Source organism: Gekko japonicus, unplaced genomic scaffold (genome assembly GCF_001447785.1).
Source record: "Gekko japonicus isolate JY-2015 unplaced genomic scaffold, Gekko_japonicus_V1.1 scaffold2603, whole genome shotgun sequence".
Classification (NCBI taxonomy): domain Eukaryota; kingdom Metazoa; phylum Chordata; class Lepidosauria; order Squamata; family Gekkonidae; genus Gekko; species Gekko japonicus.
This window is the reverse complement of record NW_015163164.1, coordinates 155,120-171,750: the sequence shown is the minus strand read 5'-3', so window position 1 is coordinate 171,750 and position 16,631 is coordinate 155,120. Positions and strand designations below refer to the sequence as shown.

Sequence of the window (16,631 nt, the reverse complement as noted above, 5' to 3'; positions counted from 1 at the left end):
AACTGGCAAAATCCAGTTGGAAAGTGCGTTGGAAGTGGATTATTTAGTGTGTGTGCCCGCAGCCACAAATATAAAGTACAATGGGAACACCTTTTCCGTTTCTGATTCTCTCGGCCAGTCCAAAGGCTGCTGTGGAAGGACCTGGCACACCGTCATCCCCCCTCCCCCAAGGTCTTTAGCCTGTTTGGCAAAGGTAAATAAAGTGTCCTAGTTTTAGGGCAGGTGGCCAGTAGATGGGTGTGGGGCAGTGTTCCCTCTAAGCTGAGTTGGTGTGAGCTAGCGCACAGTTTTTTAGCCTCCGGCTCACACATTTTTTAAATCTTAGCTCAGGAAGGAGGGCTCCGGAGCAGACTAATTTATGCAGCAGCCAAATCGCTCACTCACACCTTGAATGCCAGCAGCTCACAAAGTATAATTTTTGCTCACGAGACTCCACAGCTTAGAAGGAACATTGGTGTGGGGGGCACTGGGTGTGTTTGACAAGGTCCATCAGTGGCTATTGGCCACAAGGTATAGATGGAATTCTCTCTCTGGGGCAGTGATGCTCTATATTGTTGCTGTTTGGGGGGCAACAGTGGGAGGGCTTCTGGAGTTCTGGCTCCACTGGTGGTTCTCCTGATGGCACCTGGTATTTTTGGCCACTGTGTGACAGAGTGTTGGACTGGATGGGCCATTGGCCTGATCCAACCTTGGCTTCTCTTATGTTCTTATGTCTGGGGCAGTGATGCTCTGTATCTTTTGGTGCTTGGGGGACAACAGTGGGGGGAGTGTTGGCCCCACTGGTGGACCTCCTGATGTCACCTGGGTTTTAGACACTGTGTGGTATAGATTGTTGGACTGGATGGGCCACTGGTCTGATCCAACATGGCTTCTCTTATATGCTTATGTTCATCCTGGCCCCTAAAGCCAGCTGGCAGGAGAGCCGATTCCCTTCCCAGGCAAGATTCTCAGATATCCTCTGTTCATAGAGCTCAAAACATGTGTGCACTTCTATTTCTGCTACACGTTTTACCTTGGCCTTTCCTCCACGGTGCTCAGGGCAGTGTGTGTGGTTATCTCCTCCTTCACTTTACCTTCACAGTAGGCTAGGCAGGGTGAGTGTGACTGGCCCAAGGTCACTCAGAGAGCTTTGTGGCAGAGTGAAGACTTGAACCACGATTTCTCAGCCCCCACTGTAGCCCCATTATACCACACTAGTTCTCTGTGCTATCGACGCCATGCACTGCTCCTGCAAATGCCAGCATGGTTTAATGCTTGCTTTCCCATTTTGTCCTGGCCAGCAAGAACATTTCTGCTTTCTGGGTCAGTTCCTTCTGTAAGCTGGGGCTTGATGAGCCACCGGGAGCTTGTTGCAGATGGTTTTGGGGACCCCTCCACTGCTTTCCGTTTTGCACCAGTCCCAGAATCCTCTTGAATACACAAATCCATTCCACAGCTCCCAGTTGCATAAATCGCTTTCGAGTCAAAACTTTCTTGTCGGCATCTTTTGAGCCAGTGCAGACATTGCATAGATTTGCAGAAGGTTAGGAGCGCCAGCTGCTATCGTGTAGAATGCGGACTCGCCTTCTTCTCCGTCTTCTTCTCCCCACACACCCCTCTAGCGCATGTGGTGTTTAACCTAGATAATGCTGCTGACAACACAGGCTTCGGTTCGTTAAAAGGGGCAGGAGGGGGGATAGGGGGACTTCTGGCTGTTAAAATGTTACCTGGCTCACAGAGGGTACCTGAATGGAAGGTTTCCTTTTGTTCCGGGCCTTTGGATGCTCACAGCATCGTCTGCTGATTTCAGTGTAGTCGGAAGAACCCGGGCACAGGAAATACGTGCCGTCAGCTCGAGCTTGGGGGAGAATGGGGAACGGTGTTCTTCCAGGCAAAATGTCGTTTGTAAAAAACCCCAGCACTTTGTGCCATCTTCCTCGGTGCCTGCCTGCTTGTCAGTGGAGTTAATTTTAGCTCTCTGTACTTGAGGATTGTGCTTTGTTTTGATGCTAATGGCTTACCACCCGATCCTTGCTAAAATGGCTACATCTGTGGCCGTCTGATTCCAAAGCCACGAGGAGGCCTTGAAGAAGGAAGCAGCCCCCTTGGGTTCACCCACTATTCTTTGCCAGCATTCAAGTCTCCCCTCTCCCAATCATATATGAGCGATTGGCATCATCTTGAGGGTGGGAACTTGGATGGACAAATGCAGCCCGATCCTGTGGTGCGGCCGATGCCACGGCTGGCAGGTGTGGAGGGGTTCCAGAAGGTATGGCTCCTTCCCATGCAAAGGGGGTGGCAGAAATCCCAGGAGGAGAGATGGACTGCGCTGCCCTGCGGTGACGAGGAGGGTTCCTTTGTGTTGTTCCAGGAGATGACCAATAAAATGTGTATGCGGGGGTCATTTTGTAGAAAAAGAGGTGCAGGAGCTCATTCGCATAACTTATTAGCATATCTTATTTGCATATGCCACACCCCCTGACATCACCGGAGGTGTGTGAGAAGGTGACACCCACAGCTTAGGTGCCACTGGACTGTTTTGGATTGCTAGCCAAGGGGGGGGGGAGAACACGCAGATCTGCCCTCACAGAGGAGGGAGAGCTTGTACCTGGAGGTGGGCCGGGGAGGGGCGGCTCTGCAACTTACCTGGCTGCTTCTTGCTCCTCGTGGACCAACTGAGGGCTGCTGGGAGCAGGGGCGGGGCTTGTTGCATGTGTTCGCCCCCTGGGCTCCTTACTGCTGGAACTCCGCTCCTGTGCGCTCCCACAGGAAATGACCCCTCTGTGTATGGAATATTTTGCAACACAAGAGTGGAATGTGTCTACATATATGGAGCTCCGTATTTCCTTCTCCAGATCCAGAGCTCCATGCTGCTTGAGTCTCCTGGGTGGTTTGGAAGGGCTGTGTTCCCTTTTTCTTTGGGACTAGTCCTTAGTACTTGGGATTTTAACCATGCTGGATATGGCTCCTTGCCCTAGCTGAGGAGAGTTCTGGTGATTCGACGCTACTTGATTCAGTGCGCCTTTTTAAATTGAAAAATCTAAACGAATCACCATATTGGGCGCTTTCCTGGGCTCTCTGATTTGCTCAAATTTCGTATGAGCTGCACTTTTGCAGCAAATGGTGTAGACCTTTGAGGGAAGGGGGAGCCAGGAACAGGCAGTGCAGTTTAAACTGAGAAGAGAAGAGCTTAAACGGATCCGCGATATATTGCTGGCATTTAAAAAAAAAAGCGTGCCAAATGTAGACAGACAGTTGCCCAAAGCTCTCTGTTACTAGTAAAGGGAAGGAGACCCAGAGAATAGCTGTCCCCAAGTTTCTCTGGTAATTTGCCTTGAAACTCTCCGTTTTGTGTGGTGCTGGACGGAGTCATTTTGGCTGGACATGTTCCTGCAGTCGCGTGTGCTTTTTTTAGCTTCTGGGATTGAGGAAGAATTTGTTCTCCACCCCCACACACGCACACACTATCTTGCTTTGGAATTGGGTTTTTATAGCGCTGGACATGTCCCTGCAGTCGCCATGTGCTTTTTTTAGCTTTTGGGATTGAGGAAGAATTTGTCCTCCACCCCCACACACGCACACACGATCTTGCTTTGGAATTGGGTTTTTATAGCCAGATGGAATTACCTTTCGGCTGCTTACAAAGCTGCCCTTGTCTGCAGAAACAGCAACTCCTATTTTTAGCGAAATTGTGTGTGTATTGGGGGGGGGGCTTGTTCCCCTTTCCCCGCCGCTCGGCCTCCTTAAAAAGCTTCTCTAATTATGTTGTGGTCTCCAATGAAAGCGCTGCTTCTGTCCTTCGAAGTGTGTGTGTCTGTGTCTGTGTAGGCTCGTGTGTGTGCCCCTTGCTTTAATGTGCCTGACGCTGATTTCCAGAGCCATATGTCTGTCATCTTGGTTCGAGCAGAAGAAGGCAAAACCCCCCCCTCCAAGTTGCTCATGCAAAGGCAGAGAGCTTTCACCGCCTTACCCTTCTCCAAGCCGAGCAGCTGCCCTCCTTCGCTTGTGCAGGCCATGCGTTTCACGTGTGTAGATGTGTGCGTAGGCTGACACTGGACCTGCCTAATCATGTACTTGTTACGAGTAAGACTCTTTCGTCAGCCGTCTTACATAAGGAGGCCGTCGCCGGCTGGCACTCGATTTGTAAGTTACGTAAGGAGTATCTTGTGCAAGCGACAGGCCCGTCTGCTCACCCTGGTTTCCGCTGATTTCGGATGCATCCCCCACACACGCCACGTCCCACTCAGCTTCACCATAGGGTTCCCTGACTGACCCTCAGAAAAAGCTTTCCAGGTGGACAAAAGCCTGCAGTGGGGGGTGGGGGCAAAAAGGCATCCGTTGCCCGCATGTGAAGCTTGGCTCATGCTTCCCTAGATCCAAGCCGATGAACATGCATCATTCGGCAAGAAACATGTTACAGTCGCTCATTTCCGGGGGGGGAACCGGCTGAAGCAGCTTAGGTGGGAAAAGCTGTTAACGGCAATGACTTTTGGAGAGCATTATGATTGGTATGTTGCTTGGCATATATTTTGTTTTAATTAAATTTTGGCTCAGTGACAGCCCCAAAGTAATCGTATCATTTGGAGGGAATGAGGTGGGCAACTTTGGATGGGGTGGCTCTCTTGCAACCGGATGTGTGAAGAGTCACGGGTCACGAAGAAGCAGACGGGAACAGGAGCTATAAGCTATAAGCGCTTTCTCCTTTGAGCTGCCTCGGACTCAAGGTAAAGGTAAAGGTCTCCCTTGCTCGAAAGCCAGTCGAGTCCGATTCTAGGGTTGCGGTGCTCATCTCCGTTTCAAAGCCGAAGAGCCAGCGCTGTCCGAAGACGTTTCCGTGGTCATGTGGCCAGCATGACTAAACACCAAGGCGCACGGAATGCTGTTCCATTCCCACTGAAGTGGTACCTATTTATCTACTTGCAATTTCTTGCTTTCGAACTGCTAGGTTGGCAGGAGCTGGAACTAGAGACGGGAGCTCACTCCGTCATGCGGCACACTCGGGTCTCGAACTGCTGAACTACCGACCTTCCACAGCCTACAGTTCAGCGTCTTAACCACTTGAGCCACCGCAGCTCGGACTCAAAGGTGTCCCCTTTTTCCAGGTCAGCCGATCTGGCAGTGTTGGTCCTAGGTGATTGCAGTGCACATGATATGGGGCAGTGTTGGGTTACTTAAGGTAAGCAAACAGAGTATGGTACACAGTATATGGATATTACACCACACAAGGATTATTACTGTGATAAGTGTGCTAAACTAAATAATACAGTACTGCAAATATCAGAAAATATATGCTGTTTAAATAAGTTAAAGTGATATGCTTTTTTTACACAAATACAGTCAGTTTTAACTAAGCAAATTATGTCAACGATGTGCTCCGGAATGTTCCGTGTCATTTCGACGTTCCTTCCTCTGTATAAGAATTTTTATTGTCTTCTACATTACTTAGGCTATTTGGATTGGAGTATCCTTGAAGAAAAATCTTACTGTAAATGTTTATTTGTAGATAGAATCTTGTTCAGAAGAAGGAACGTCGAAACGACACAGGACATTCCGGAGCACATCATTAACATCATTTGCTTCATTAAAAACCACTTCTGTTTATTTGAAACTGACTGTATTTGTGTAAAAAAAGCATATCACTTTAACTTATTTTAACAGCATATATTTTCTGATATTTGCAGTACTGTATTATTTAGTTTAGCGCACTTATCACCATAATAATCCTTGTGTAGGGTTACTTAAGGTAGCAGAGCAAAAGAAGCAAGCAGCACACCTGCGTATTAGCTTTAAAGGGTTTACTGATTACTCATGGGGTAAAAAGGAAACTGGGAGTTTAAAGCAAAGAACATCCTGGTTAGCTGTTCTGACCTACATCTCTAAGTAACTGTTGCCTCCTGTCTGAGCCCCAGGCAGGAGTTAGAACAAAGGGCAGTAAAACTTTCTAAGCCTCCACCCCCGGGACATCTTCAGATCTACTGATCAGCCAATAGACAACCCCCCCCCCCCAATGCCTACGCGTTATGCATATTGTCACCTAGACTCCTGCTGGCGGGCAAGACCTGCAGGCTACTCTGTTGGTCCTAGGGCTATGTGATTAGGAAATTAGCATGCACAAGTAAACACATTAATTCTTTCCTGACATCAGGAAAGGAACTGGCTCCCAACAGGCGGATACCTCAGCTAGTTCAGAACACAACATCTTTCCTTGCCTCAAAACCCAGCCATTTCGGGGGCAGACGGACTGGCTGCACATTGGTTTCCAGGTTCAGTGTAGTGCCAGTTCAGAGCCAGTTTGGTGTAGTGGTTAAGTGTGCGGACTCTAATCTGGGAGAACCGGGTTTGAATCCCCACTCCTCCACTTGCACCTGCTGATGTGACCTTGGGTCAGTCACAAGCTCTGGCACAGCTGTCCTTGAAAAAGAGCAGTTTGTGTCAGAGCTCTCTCAGCCCCACCCGCCTCACAGGGTGTCTGTTGTGGGGAGGGGAAGGGAAAGGAGTTTGTAAGCCGCTCTGAGACTCCAAGTGAAGGGCGGGGTATAAATCCAATTTCTTCTTCTTCTTCTTCTTCTTCTTCTTCTTCTTCTTCTTCTTCTTCTTCTTCTTCTTCTTCTTCTTCTATTGTTAATGGTGCCATTTTTGACTTTTGAAGCCTGATATGGCCCAGGGACGGCACCCCTGAAGGCCTGCCCCTCCCTGGATGGACCTGTGTGCAAACTCCACTCCTCCAGCCGTGCCGCCTTCCTCTTGTGATCTCTTCAAAGGTCTGTTTTGTGGCATTTTCAGGTCGTGTCCTTCAGAAGTAAGAGCAATTGGCCTCCCTTGGCAGCATCCAGAACAAGTTGCAGGGTGGGCTATTTCAAAGGAACTTGGGTCAAGCGCCTCTCAGCTACCTATAGAGGCCATAGATGGACCTCCTGATGGCCCCTGGTATTTTTGGCCACTGTATGACAGAGTGTTGGACTAGATGGGCCATTGGCCTGATCCAACATGGGCTTCTCTGATGTTCATATTTTGCATCATCTCCTCCTCCAGTTGGCATGTTTTCAGGTTTTGGGTTTTTATCGTTTATGTGTGGCTGGTTATTCTTTTCATTTTAATTGTGCTTAGCTGTCTCTCAGGAACTGCGTTGGGTCCACTTTTCATGGAGACGGGCAGTAGGTTCATGTTTTAATAATAAACTTGAGAAAATTACTCTCCGTGGCATGCTGGGCTGCCGTGGTCCTTCTGCATAGCAGAGGTGGTAGTGGGGGGCAGGGCAGCAGGTGCTTCCACCTGTCTCTTGGGGGGGGGGGTCTGTTGCTCCTTAACCCAGCTAGGGAGTGAGTGGCAATTCACACCTGTTCCTGAGTCAGTTCAAAAAGGCAATTGATTTGTGGAAATGGGTCTGCAGAGCTGGGGGCAGGGCCTCTTCCAGTGGGTGAGCCACCAGTCTTCATACTAGGGTTGCCAGCTCTGGGCTGGAAAATACCTGGATACTATGGGGGTGGATCCAGGAGTGGGCGTGGTTTGGGGAGGGGAGGGGCCTCAGCATGGTCCAATGCCAGAGAGTCCACCCTTCAAAGCAGCCATTTTCTCCAGGGGAGCTGGTCTCTGCCAGCTGGAGATGAGTTGTAAAAGCGGGAGATCCCCAGGCCATACCTGGAGGCTCTAGTAACAAATAAATATACACTGCAAAAACCTTTTAACAAACTAATGTGTTCTATTTATGGTCATCATTTAGTAAAGTGCAGAGTGTGTCATTATTTCATCCTAGTCAGGTATAAATATCCATTACATTCAATAAGCAATAACATTCAGTACATACAGATTGATAACTACCAGACAATTTTGCATCAGTGTTTGAAAAGTCAAGCCCCAACGGGAGTTTCTAGAGTTATAAATCCACTTCTCCTTGCATGAAGTCTTCCAAAAAGGGGGACAGCCTTCTTAATAGTTGTATGGATGCTTTATGCCAGTCCTACAAAATTGTGCAGCTAACATTGATGGACGGAGTACTCCTGTCATTCTCAAAGCTGCATACCTGGAGGCTGGCAAACCTACTTTGTATGCAAATATTATTCTTGGATTCTTAAGGTATCCATCCTTTGCAGTATCCCCCCCCCCAAAAAAAAAGAGATGAGAACAACCCAAAAAAGGGGAGAAAAACACAATGCTGCATGATAACGTGACACCTCCGTATTAGATCCCTTTCAGTCCGGTTTCCAACCAGGCCATGGAATAGAGAAGGTCCTAGTCACCTTCACAGACGACCTCCAGAGGCATCTGGATCAAGGCAGTATTATTGTTTTAACGTATCTTGCTGTTTTAATGTGTGTATATATATTCTGTAGGCCGCCCTGAGCCTGCATTAGCAGGGAGGGTGGGATACAAATTAAACAAACAAACAAATAAATAAGGTAACCAAAAAAGAGTGGAACTATGAAAAAGATAGTAAATACATTTTACTTCCTTTTTCTTTGTTCCAACCGTTTTGGTTACCTTTCTCGTGCAGGGCTGTGTTTTTTCTCCCCTTGTTTTGGTTGCACTCATCGATTCTTTTTGCATTCCGGGGCACGTGGAAGACTTCCCTCTTGAATGGTCCTCTGTGATGTAATATAATCATCCGATATGGACTGACTCCTCTTGCGTGTGTCTTTTTCTCCGTTCAACTGAAGGTGATGGCCAGAACTTGTTTACAGAAGACGTGACCGTCGTAGAGGGCGACGTCGCCACCATCAGCTGCAGAGTCAAAAACAGCGACGATTCCGTGATTCAGCTATTGAATCCTAACAGACAGACGATTTATTTCAGAGACTTCAGACGTGAGTTTCCAGCCCTGTGTTGTTTGGGTGCCAAGTTGTGATAGGCTGCTGAAGCCTCCTCTTTTGAATGTAACGTTGGACACTTCAAGGGGTTTAGTCAGTTCTTCCATGAGAAGACAGGCCCTGGTACTCATTATCGCTCCCCTGAACAGAAAACCTGAGTGGTCCCTTCCCTTTTGGAAACCAGACGCTCTTGGCACGCACCAGGAACCGATTGGAGGAGTTGGTGTACAATGCAATCCAGGGCCAACATTTTTAGCTGACACGAACGAATTCAGTAGTAGGGCAGGACAGGCCGAGTTCAGCACTGGGTGCGCGGACGCGTTTGGCTCGAGGGCTTAAATGTCCATGGCGGCCCTTCCTTAATTCCTCAGTGAAATCTCCAGTGATCCAGGGCAGTAAAGCGGGCTTAACCACACTGTGTCGAAAACCTAAACAGAAAGGAGACTTGGGTTAAAACTTGAACTGCATGTTCTTGACGCTTGTTTGTTTGTTTCATAGCCTCCAGCCGCACACAATGAAGGCGTCTGGAACGCTGGCAAAATGTCACGGCCCCAAATTAGAATGTCTCCTTGGCTTGCAGTCTCTCAGGCCAGGCAGTTCAGTTAATACCCAGCCATACATTTTACGCTTCTCCAAGAGCTGCATTCTTAAACCCCCAACAGCTCAGTCTTCTCGTCTGCAGCATCCCTCTTAAGGGCCTTTCACAAAAGTCCTTTATTTTGTGGCTGTTCCCTGACTTGAGTGTTTTGTCTTTATTTATTTATATTTCTCGTTGTCCGCCTTTCTCCCCGGGACGCAAGGCGGGTTACGCAGAGTGAGCCAGTACGGTCAACAAAAGTAATCAATCCATGAGGATTGTAGAGGCCTGGAGCCACCAGAAAGAACTGAAGCAGGGCATCAGTGTTCACACGACACATTAAGCCGTACAGAGGTTACATAAATAGGATCCTCCCTGCAGTAAGCTAAAGTGCAGCAGTGATCCAAGCAAGATCATAAAACCATTTTATGCAGCACGACTCTGTCCCCTGGGCAGAAAAGCCCTCTTGAATAGTTCAGTTTTGCATCGTTTGCAGAAGGCCGGGAGAGGGGGAGCTTTCTGCTGCTCTTGAGAGCCAGTGTGGTGTAGCGGTTAAGTGTGCAGACTCTGATCTGGGAGAACCAGGTTTGATTCCCCACTCCTCCACTTGCAGCCGCTGGATGGCCTTGGGCAAGCCATAGTTCTGTCAGAGCTGTTCTCTCAAGGGCAGTTTCTGTCAGAGCTCTCTCAGCCCCACCTACCTCACAGGGGAGGGGAAGGGGAAGGAGTTTGTGAGCCACTCTGAGACTCAGAGTGAAGGGCAGGGTATAAATCCAATCTCTCCTTCTTGTTCTCCTTTGTGCAAGAGGAGAGGGTGGACAGGTGGTGGGGATGAGGTGAAAAGCTCGGCATTTGGTACGAAGAAGAATGGGTTTGTTTTTTATTCATGTTTGATTGATGCGTAGCGCTTGCCACACTCCAAGATGTAACATGAAGAGCCAGACCTGGGGTCCCCAGTAGTAGAGCACCCATGGGTGCCAGGGCACCCGCTAACACCTTTCCTGGTGTCCACCAAGTGTTTTTAGGAAGTGGGTCGGGTGGGGCTTTTGTCCAACAAGGCTTCTGATTGGCCCATGGAGATTTGATTGACTGTGCAGATTTTTTTAAAAAAATATCGCTTTGGCAGCCGCTGCCCCCACAGCACAAGGATTTCCAACTGTGCAACTGAACATAAACAGTGAAAGGCATTTTGTGGCTGGCCCAGCCTCCCGTGGCATCCATTTTTAGGCTGCGCTCAGCCCTCTGTGTTTGAATTCCAGAGGTGCCTGCAGGCTCGAAAAAGGTGGGGAACCCCTGAGCTAGGTTAACGGGATGCAGAAGAAAGGTCAGGTGCGGCCTCTCAGGGGTGCAGCCATCTCCAGGTTTCTGCATTTCCAGGGAAGGAGGTTCTCTTTGCTTCGTGTTTGTCACAGTCCCTGATGGTCTCTTTGTTTCACAGCTTTGAAGGACAGCAGGTTTCAGTTGGTGAATTTCTCTAACAGCGAGCTCAGAGTGTCACTGACAAATGTCTCTATTTCGGACGAAGGAAGATACTTCTGTCAACTCTACACGGATCCCCCCCAGGAAATTTTCATGACGATTACGGTGCTTGGTAAGGGCAGACTCAAAATGTCTTTATTGTGGGTCGAGTTGGCAAAGAGGTGGAAGGAAAGAAGAGTCCAAGGACATTTTGCAGGCATCCCATCTTTTGCAAAGGGGCTGGACCAGATCCACCCCCCCTCCCAGTAATGCCCTCCTATTTGATTTTTGAAAGACAGAAATCCTCCCCACTCCCTGATACCGTAATTACAGCAACTCTGTACCCATAGACACAAAATTTAGGATCCCTCTTCCTGGAGGCCATTCCTCACCTAGCGCCTTGTTTGGAAGCTTCTGGTGCATATCTTTGTACCTTAAAGGTAAAGGTAAGGTCTCCCTTGCTCGAAAGCCAGTCGAGTCCGACTCTAGGGTTGCGGTGCTCATCTCCGTTTCAAAGCCAAAGAGCCAGCGCTGTCCAAGGACGTTTCCGTGGTCATGTGGCCGGCATGACTAAACACCAAGGCGCACGGAACCCTGTTGCCTTCCCACTGAAGTGGTACCTATTTATCTACTTGCAATTTCTTGCTTTCGAACTGCTAGGTTGGCAAGAGCTGGAACTAGAGACGGGAGCTCACTCCATCATGCGGCACACTTGGGTCTCGAACTGCTGAACTACCGACCTTCCACAGCCTGCAGTTCAGCGTCTTAACCACTTGAGCCACCGCAGCTCCTTTCTGTACCTTAGGATAGGTGAAAATCTACAAACGTCTGTTGGGGAAAGTGTACTTGAACACACCACACATTCCCCATGGTGCTTTCCAAGATTTCCACCCTGTTCTTGCTGTGAAGGCATTCTTTGGACTGGGACCCAGGAGTGCACACCAGAGTTCCCTCTAAGCTGAGTGAGTGTGAGCTAGCTCACAGTTTTTTAGCCTCTGGCTCACACATTTTTGTCCCAGCTCAGGAAGAACGGGCTCCAGAGCAAACTAATTTATGCAGGATCCAAATGGCTCGCTCACCACTTGAATGCCAGTAGCTCACAAAGTATAATTTCTGCTCACAAGACTCCACAGCTTAGAGGGAGAATTGGTTCACACTGGGATCTTTTGTGCAGACTGCATTTGAAACTGTCGGCAGTTTGCCTTCCATCTCTGAGACCGGGGTTTATTAATTTCATCTGCTTCCTTCGCACCCCACATCTCTCCCCAGTCGGGAGCCAGATTGGCATGCCTCATCCTCTCCTCCTCCTTTTCCACTTTATCCTCGCAACAACCACCCTGCAAGGTAGGTTAGGGTGACAGGGTGTGTGCCTGGCCCAAGGTCACCCAGCAAGCTTCCATGGGAGAGTGGGGATTCGAACCTGAGATTCCCATACCCCAGTCTAGCACGCTAACCACTATACCACCCTCCCTCCCTCTCTCCCTCCCTCTCTCTCCCTCTCTCTGAAACTGGGGTGTGGAGAAGAAAGAGCCCTGCAGCTTCTGTACCTTACCAATCCTCCAAATAAAATTCACCTCTCGGAAGCCAAATGTCTATCAAATTGCATTATGCATGCTAAATATATTTGCTGGTTAAGGTATGAATATTCAGTGCCCAGACATAAAGCAATCTCCCTTGGCCGTCCTTGCTGCTTTATTCTGGAAGCCTCTGTTTATCTTAGGAGTTTTGAGACAGTGTAATAAAGGGTCTGATGGGTAATATATTAGCCTCTTTGTTGCCGTCTCTGGTGCTGTTTTAAAGTCAAGTGTTAAGCACATACCCAGCCAATTCTGCCTCTCGACACATTGAGGATTCTTCCGGGGATCTCTCTGCGTGCTCCGCTGTTCCGGGCAGTCACTGAAACCTTGACCGGAATCACATGGTGTCAAACAATGGGAGGCGGAAGGGGTCATTTTTTACCTTTGTTGCCAGTCGCAGTTTTTGTCATACTGTGTGAATTGAACTCTTGCGTCCCTCCTCTGTGGTACTCTTTATTCAGTCTTCACACTTTGCTGAGCAATTACCAGTTTTAGATGTTAAATTTGCGTCTCCGCAGAATTGTTTGCATTCATCTTGCTTTGCCACCGGAAGGAAAAAGGAGAGAGTATGGACTTGCCCAGCTAGTGTAACTATGAGCGATCGCTTTAGACCAAGAGGCCCCAGTGCCATGCCCATGAGCGACGTTGCACCTGCTGCCACCGTTCCCGGTCCCCACCAAGTGTTCTTAGAAAGTGGGTGGGGCCAAGAAGGGCTCTTGCCCTGCGGGGCTTCTGATTGGCCACGGCTGCGCCAATTCTAATAACATTCCAGCAACAGCTGCTGCTGCAGTGTTGGTTTTATCCTCTCTCACGCTTCCTTCCCGGTATGTTTTCTTTTAGAATTTCCCCCTCTCTTCCCCTGCATTTGGGCTTCTTGCGTGGCTCCACCTCCTGTGACAGTGGCCACGCCCCCAGCAGCAGCCATTTTTTGGTTCTGCCCACCAAAAAGGTGCCCATGGGTTGAAAAGGTTTGGGGAACCCCTGCCTTAGACTGATGAATGCCAGACCCTAGGCAGGGTACCATTTGGTATCTTTTAAGAACTCACTGGTCCTTTCCATACATGGATATCATCCCTGGTTTTATCAGAGTTCGGCTCAGGACACAATACCTTGCATTTATCCCTGGTTATAACAGAATCCGCTTATCCTGGGACAAGGGTGGGGCAAAACCGGCATGAACTCAATGTAATGTGGAAACAAAAAAATACCCCTTGATAATTACAGGGGTGAACTCGAGTGTAGGGTGGAATGTAAGTTTGGGGACAGGGCCGAACCAGGATTTACGGTCCAGTGCGGAATCGCCCAAAATGAGTCTTCCTTGGTATGCTGAGTTCCCTCCGTCCCTGTGGAATGCCCAGCAGGGCCTTTCTCCCCCGTCCCCCGTACTTTGAGATGAGGGGCAGAGAAGACGACAGGAGGCTGGAGGCCCCTCGAGCCTCATTCAAAGGGGTTTGATTGATAAAACCCTGCAAGACACCCCTCAGAAGCGTCTTCCGCTTAGTCATCTGGCAACGCTGCGAGGAGAACCTTGGTGGGGCCTAATCCGTATGGAGAGCCAGTTTGGTGTAGTGGTTAAGGGGGCAGACTCTAATCTGGGAGAACCGGGTTTGATTCCCCACTCCTCCACTTTCACCTGGCTGGATGACCTTGGGCAAGCCGTAGTTCTGACAAGAGCTGTCCTTGAAAAAGAGACGTTTCTGTCAAGAGCTCTCTCAGCCCCGCCTACCTCACAGGGCGTCTGTTGTGGGGAGGGGAAGGGAAAGGAATCTGTAAGCCGCTCTGAGACTCCTTTGAGTAGTGAAGGGCCATGGGGTATAAATCCAATCTCTTCTCTTCTTCTTCTCATGCACTCTGCTTTGGCCCCTCCCAGACAAAAGGATTTGGGCCCCTTAGTGAAGAGCGGAAGCATCTTCCCGCCACCGCCAACAAATGTCACACGGTCTACCAAAGAGAAGCCCTTCCTCTTTCCAAGGCAGACCCCCCTCCCCAGATTCTGCTGCCTGTGTCGTCCTTCCGCTTAGTGCTCAGATGACGCCAAGCAGACCCAGGGGCAAAACTGATGTAGCTGCTGAATGCAATGTGCCCATGCTGTAGTAGTAGCCCTGGATCCAGATTAGTCTTGCTTTGTCGCAAGAGCGCCTGAAAGCACCGCACATGACCTTCCCCGCTGCGCTTCCTGATTAGGCGCATGGAGTCTCCCCTCCTTCCCCCCCCCCCCCCGCCATTTAATGAGTTTCTCTTCCATCTCAACATGTTAATATTTGTTGGGGGAAGTGTTTAAAATTAGCCTTAGCCTGAATTTTGTTGACTGCCTTCACCTTTTGAGAGTTATTTCTCAGCGCTGCTAAGTGTGATCCATTTCCTTTTCCCGCTGTCTCGATATATTTAGTTTAATTAGGTGCGTGTTCCTCGCTGAAGAGGCATTTCGCTGGGTGCCGTTATGCCGTTCTGCCTCCACGCCGACTTGCTAGGAAGTCTTGGCCATCTGTGTACAGCTGGGGGGTGGGGGAGAAGTGATACAGAAGTGTGTGCGTGGGCCCCCCTTCTCTTGGGTAGACAAATCCAGAGCCCATTGGGGAGAACAGGTGTGGCTGCCCTTTCACTGGGGCCTTCTGGCACCCCAGGGATCTGTGAGCTTTACTGGGGTGGGCTGTGGCTCAGTGGTAGAGCCTCTGTTCGGCATGCAGAAGGTCCCAAGTTCAATCCCTGGCAGCATCTCCCGTTGAAAGGATCAGGTAGTAGGTGATGTGACAGACATCTGCCTGAGACCCTGGAGAGCGGGTGCAAATCAGAGCAGGCCATACTGACTTTGATGGACCAAGGCTCTGATTCGGTAGAAGTGCCTTCCATGTGTTCATGTGTTCCTGTCTAGCTAATTCAGTCATGCATTCTGCCCCACCCCCATGTGCACGTATGCGGGGGGGGCATATGTGCACCCGGTTTGTGGGGGTGTGATGTTGCTCTCATCCACACCAGATTGTGAATCGGGCCACCTAATTTCCTGGATCGTATACATGATACATTTTACATTGCATTTGTCCATCAGCTGCGGGGGGGGGGAACCCAAAACGTTATTCATATTTGAGTCACCCAACTGCTTCATCGGAACAATCAAAGCAAAAAAAAAAAGTTCCCACTTTTGAAAATACTAATTTGAATGCTTAAAGATTCACATGAAGTGTGATGCCACCAGGCATCTGCTAACACTGTGATAACTGGATATAAGAGAGGAAACGTGCAGTCCTTCCTGCCCCATTTCTGTTCCTCTGCATGGGGGGCCCAGGAAGGGGAGAACAGAATGGGTGGTGGTGGTTGCAACGGCCCTCGTGGGCTTTGTGAGCCTCTTGTTTTGCCTCAGATTCTGTCCTCGCTGTCCCCCCCCCTTCCCTTTCAGCTTTGGTTTTCACAAAAGCACCAGAGCTCTGCCGCAGAATGCATGCCAGAGAAGAAGCAAAACCACGATAATCGCTCTCTGACTCAAAATCCTGTCCTTTGCGTCAGACATCTGTCCGCAACTTACTCGGTTCTGTTTTCTCAGGAAACATAGAACCAGTCAGGGCTATTTTTGGGCAGGAACGCACAGGAACAGAGTTCCGGCTTGGCTCCTGAGTGTGCCACGCCCAGCAGGAACTCATTAGCATAATAGGCCACACCCAACATCAGAAACTCATTAGGATTGGCTACATTGGGGGTGTGTGGCCTATCATGCAAAGGAGTTCCTGCTGCAAAAAAAGCTCTGGGTTTTGACAACAAACAAGGTAAACAGAATAAGAAGCAAAAGGTTGGTGTGGCTGGATGACCACACTTCTGGTAACATGGGGGTGCGGCCTAATGTGCTAATGAGTGGTGCTGTCAGGGGTGTGGCCCAATATGCTAATGAGTTTCTGCTATTGGGTGTGGCCTATTATGCTAATGAGTTCCTGCTGGGCTTTTTCTACAAAAAAAGCCCTGGAACCAGTTAATGCTGAGCGGGGGTGGTCTGTCCTTCCCCTTGGTTTGACTTGGTTTTGAAAGGGTGATTTAAGGGTGATTTAAGCTCCAAAGTGGGGAAGGGCAGGATTCAAATCAATACCTGCAGTTAACTTGCAATTCCTTGTGGATGGGCAGCCTGTCCCACAAGGGGCCGTGGCCTAGTGGTGGGGCATCCGCTTGGCATGCAGAAGGTCCCAGGTTCACTCCACGGCATGTCCAGTTGAAAAAGATCTTGCAGTAGGAAATGTCAAAGCAGGCCCATGG

General features: G+C 49.4%; 1 protein-coding gene across 1 annotated transcript in view; it reads left to right on the top strand.

Moving 5' to 3' along the window:
- Positions 1–16,631, top strand: part of LOC107106874 (cell adhesion molecule 1-like) — a 180,110-nt gene that overhangs the window by 67,945 nt on the left and 95,534 nt on the right. The window contains exons 3-4 of the mRNA XM_015407089.1: positions 8,634–8,780; positions 10,799–10,951. Coding sequence (XP_015262575.1) covers positions 8,634–8,780; positions 10,799–10,951 — 300 coding nt within the window. The remainder of the gene's footprint in view (positions 1–8,633; positions 8,781–10,798; positions 10,952–16,631) is intronic.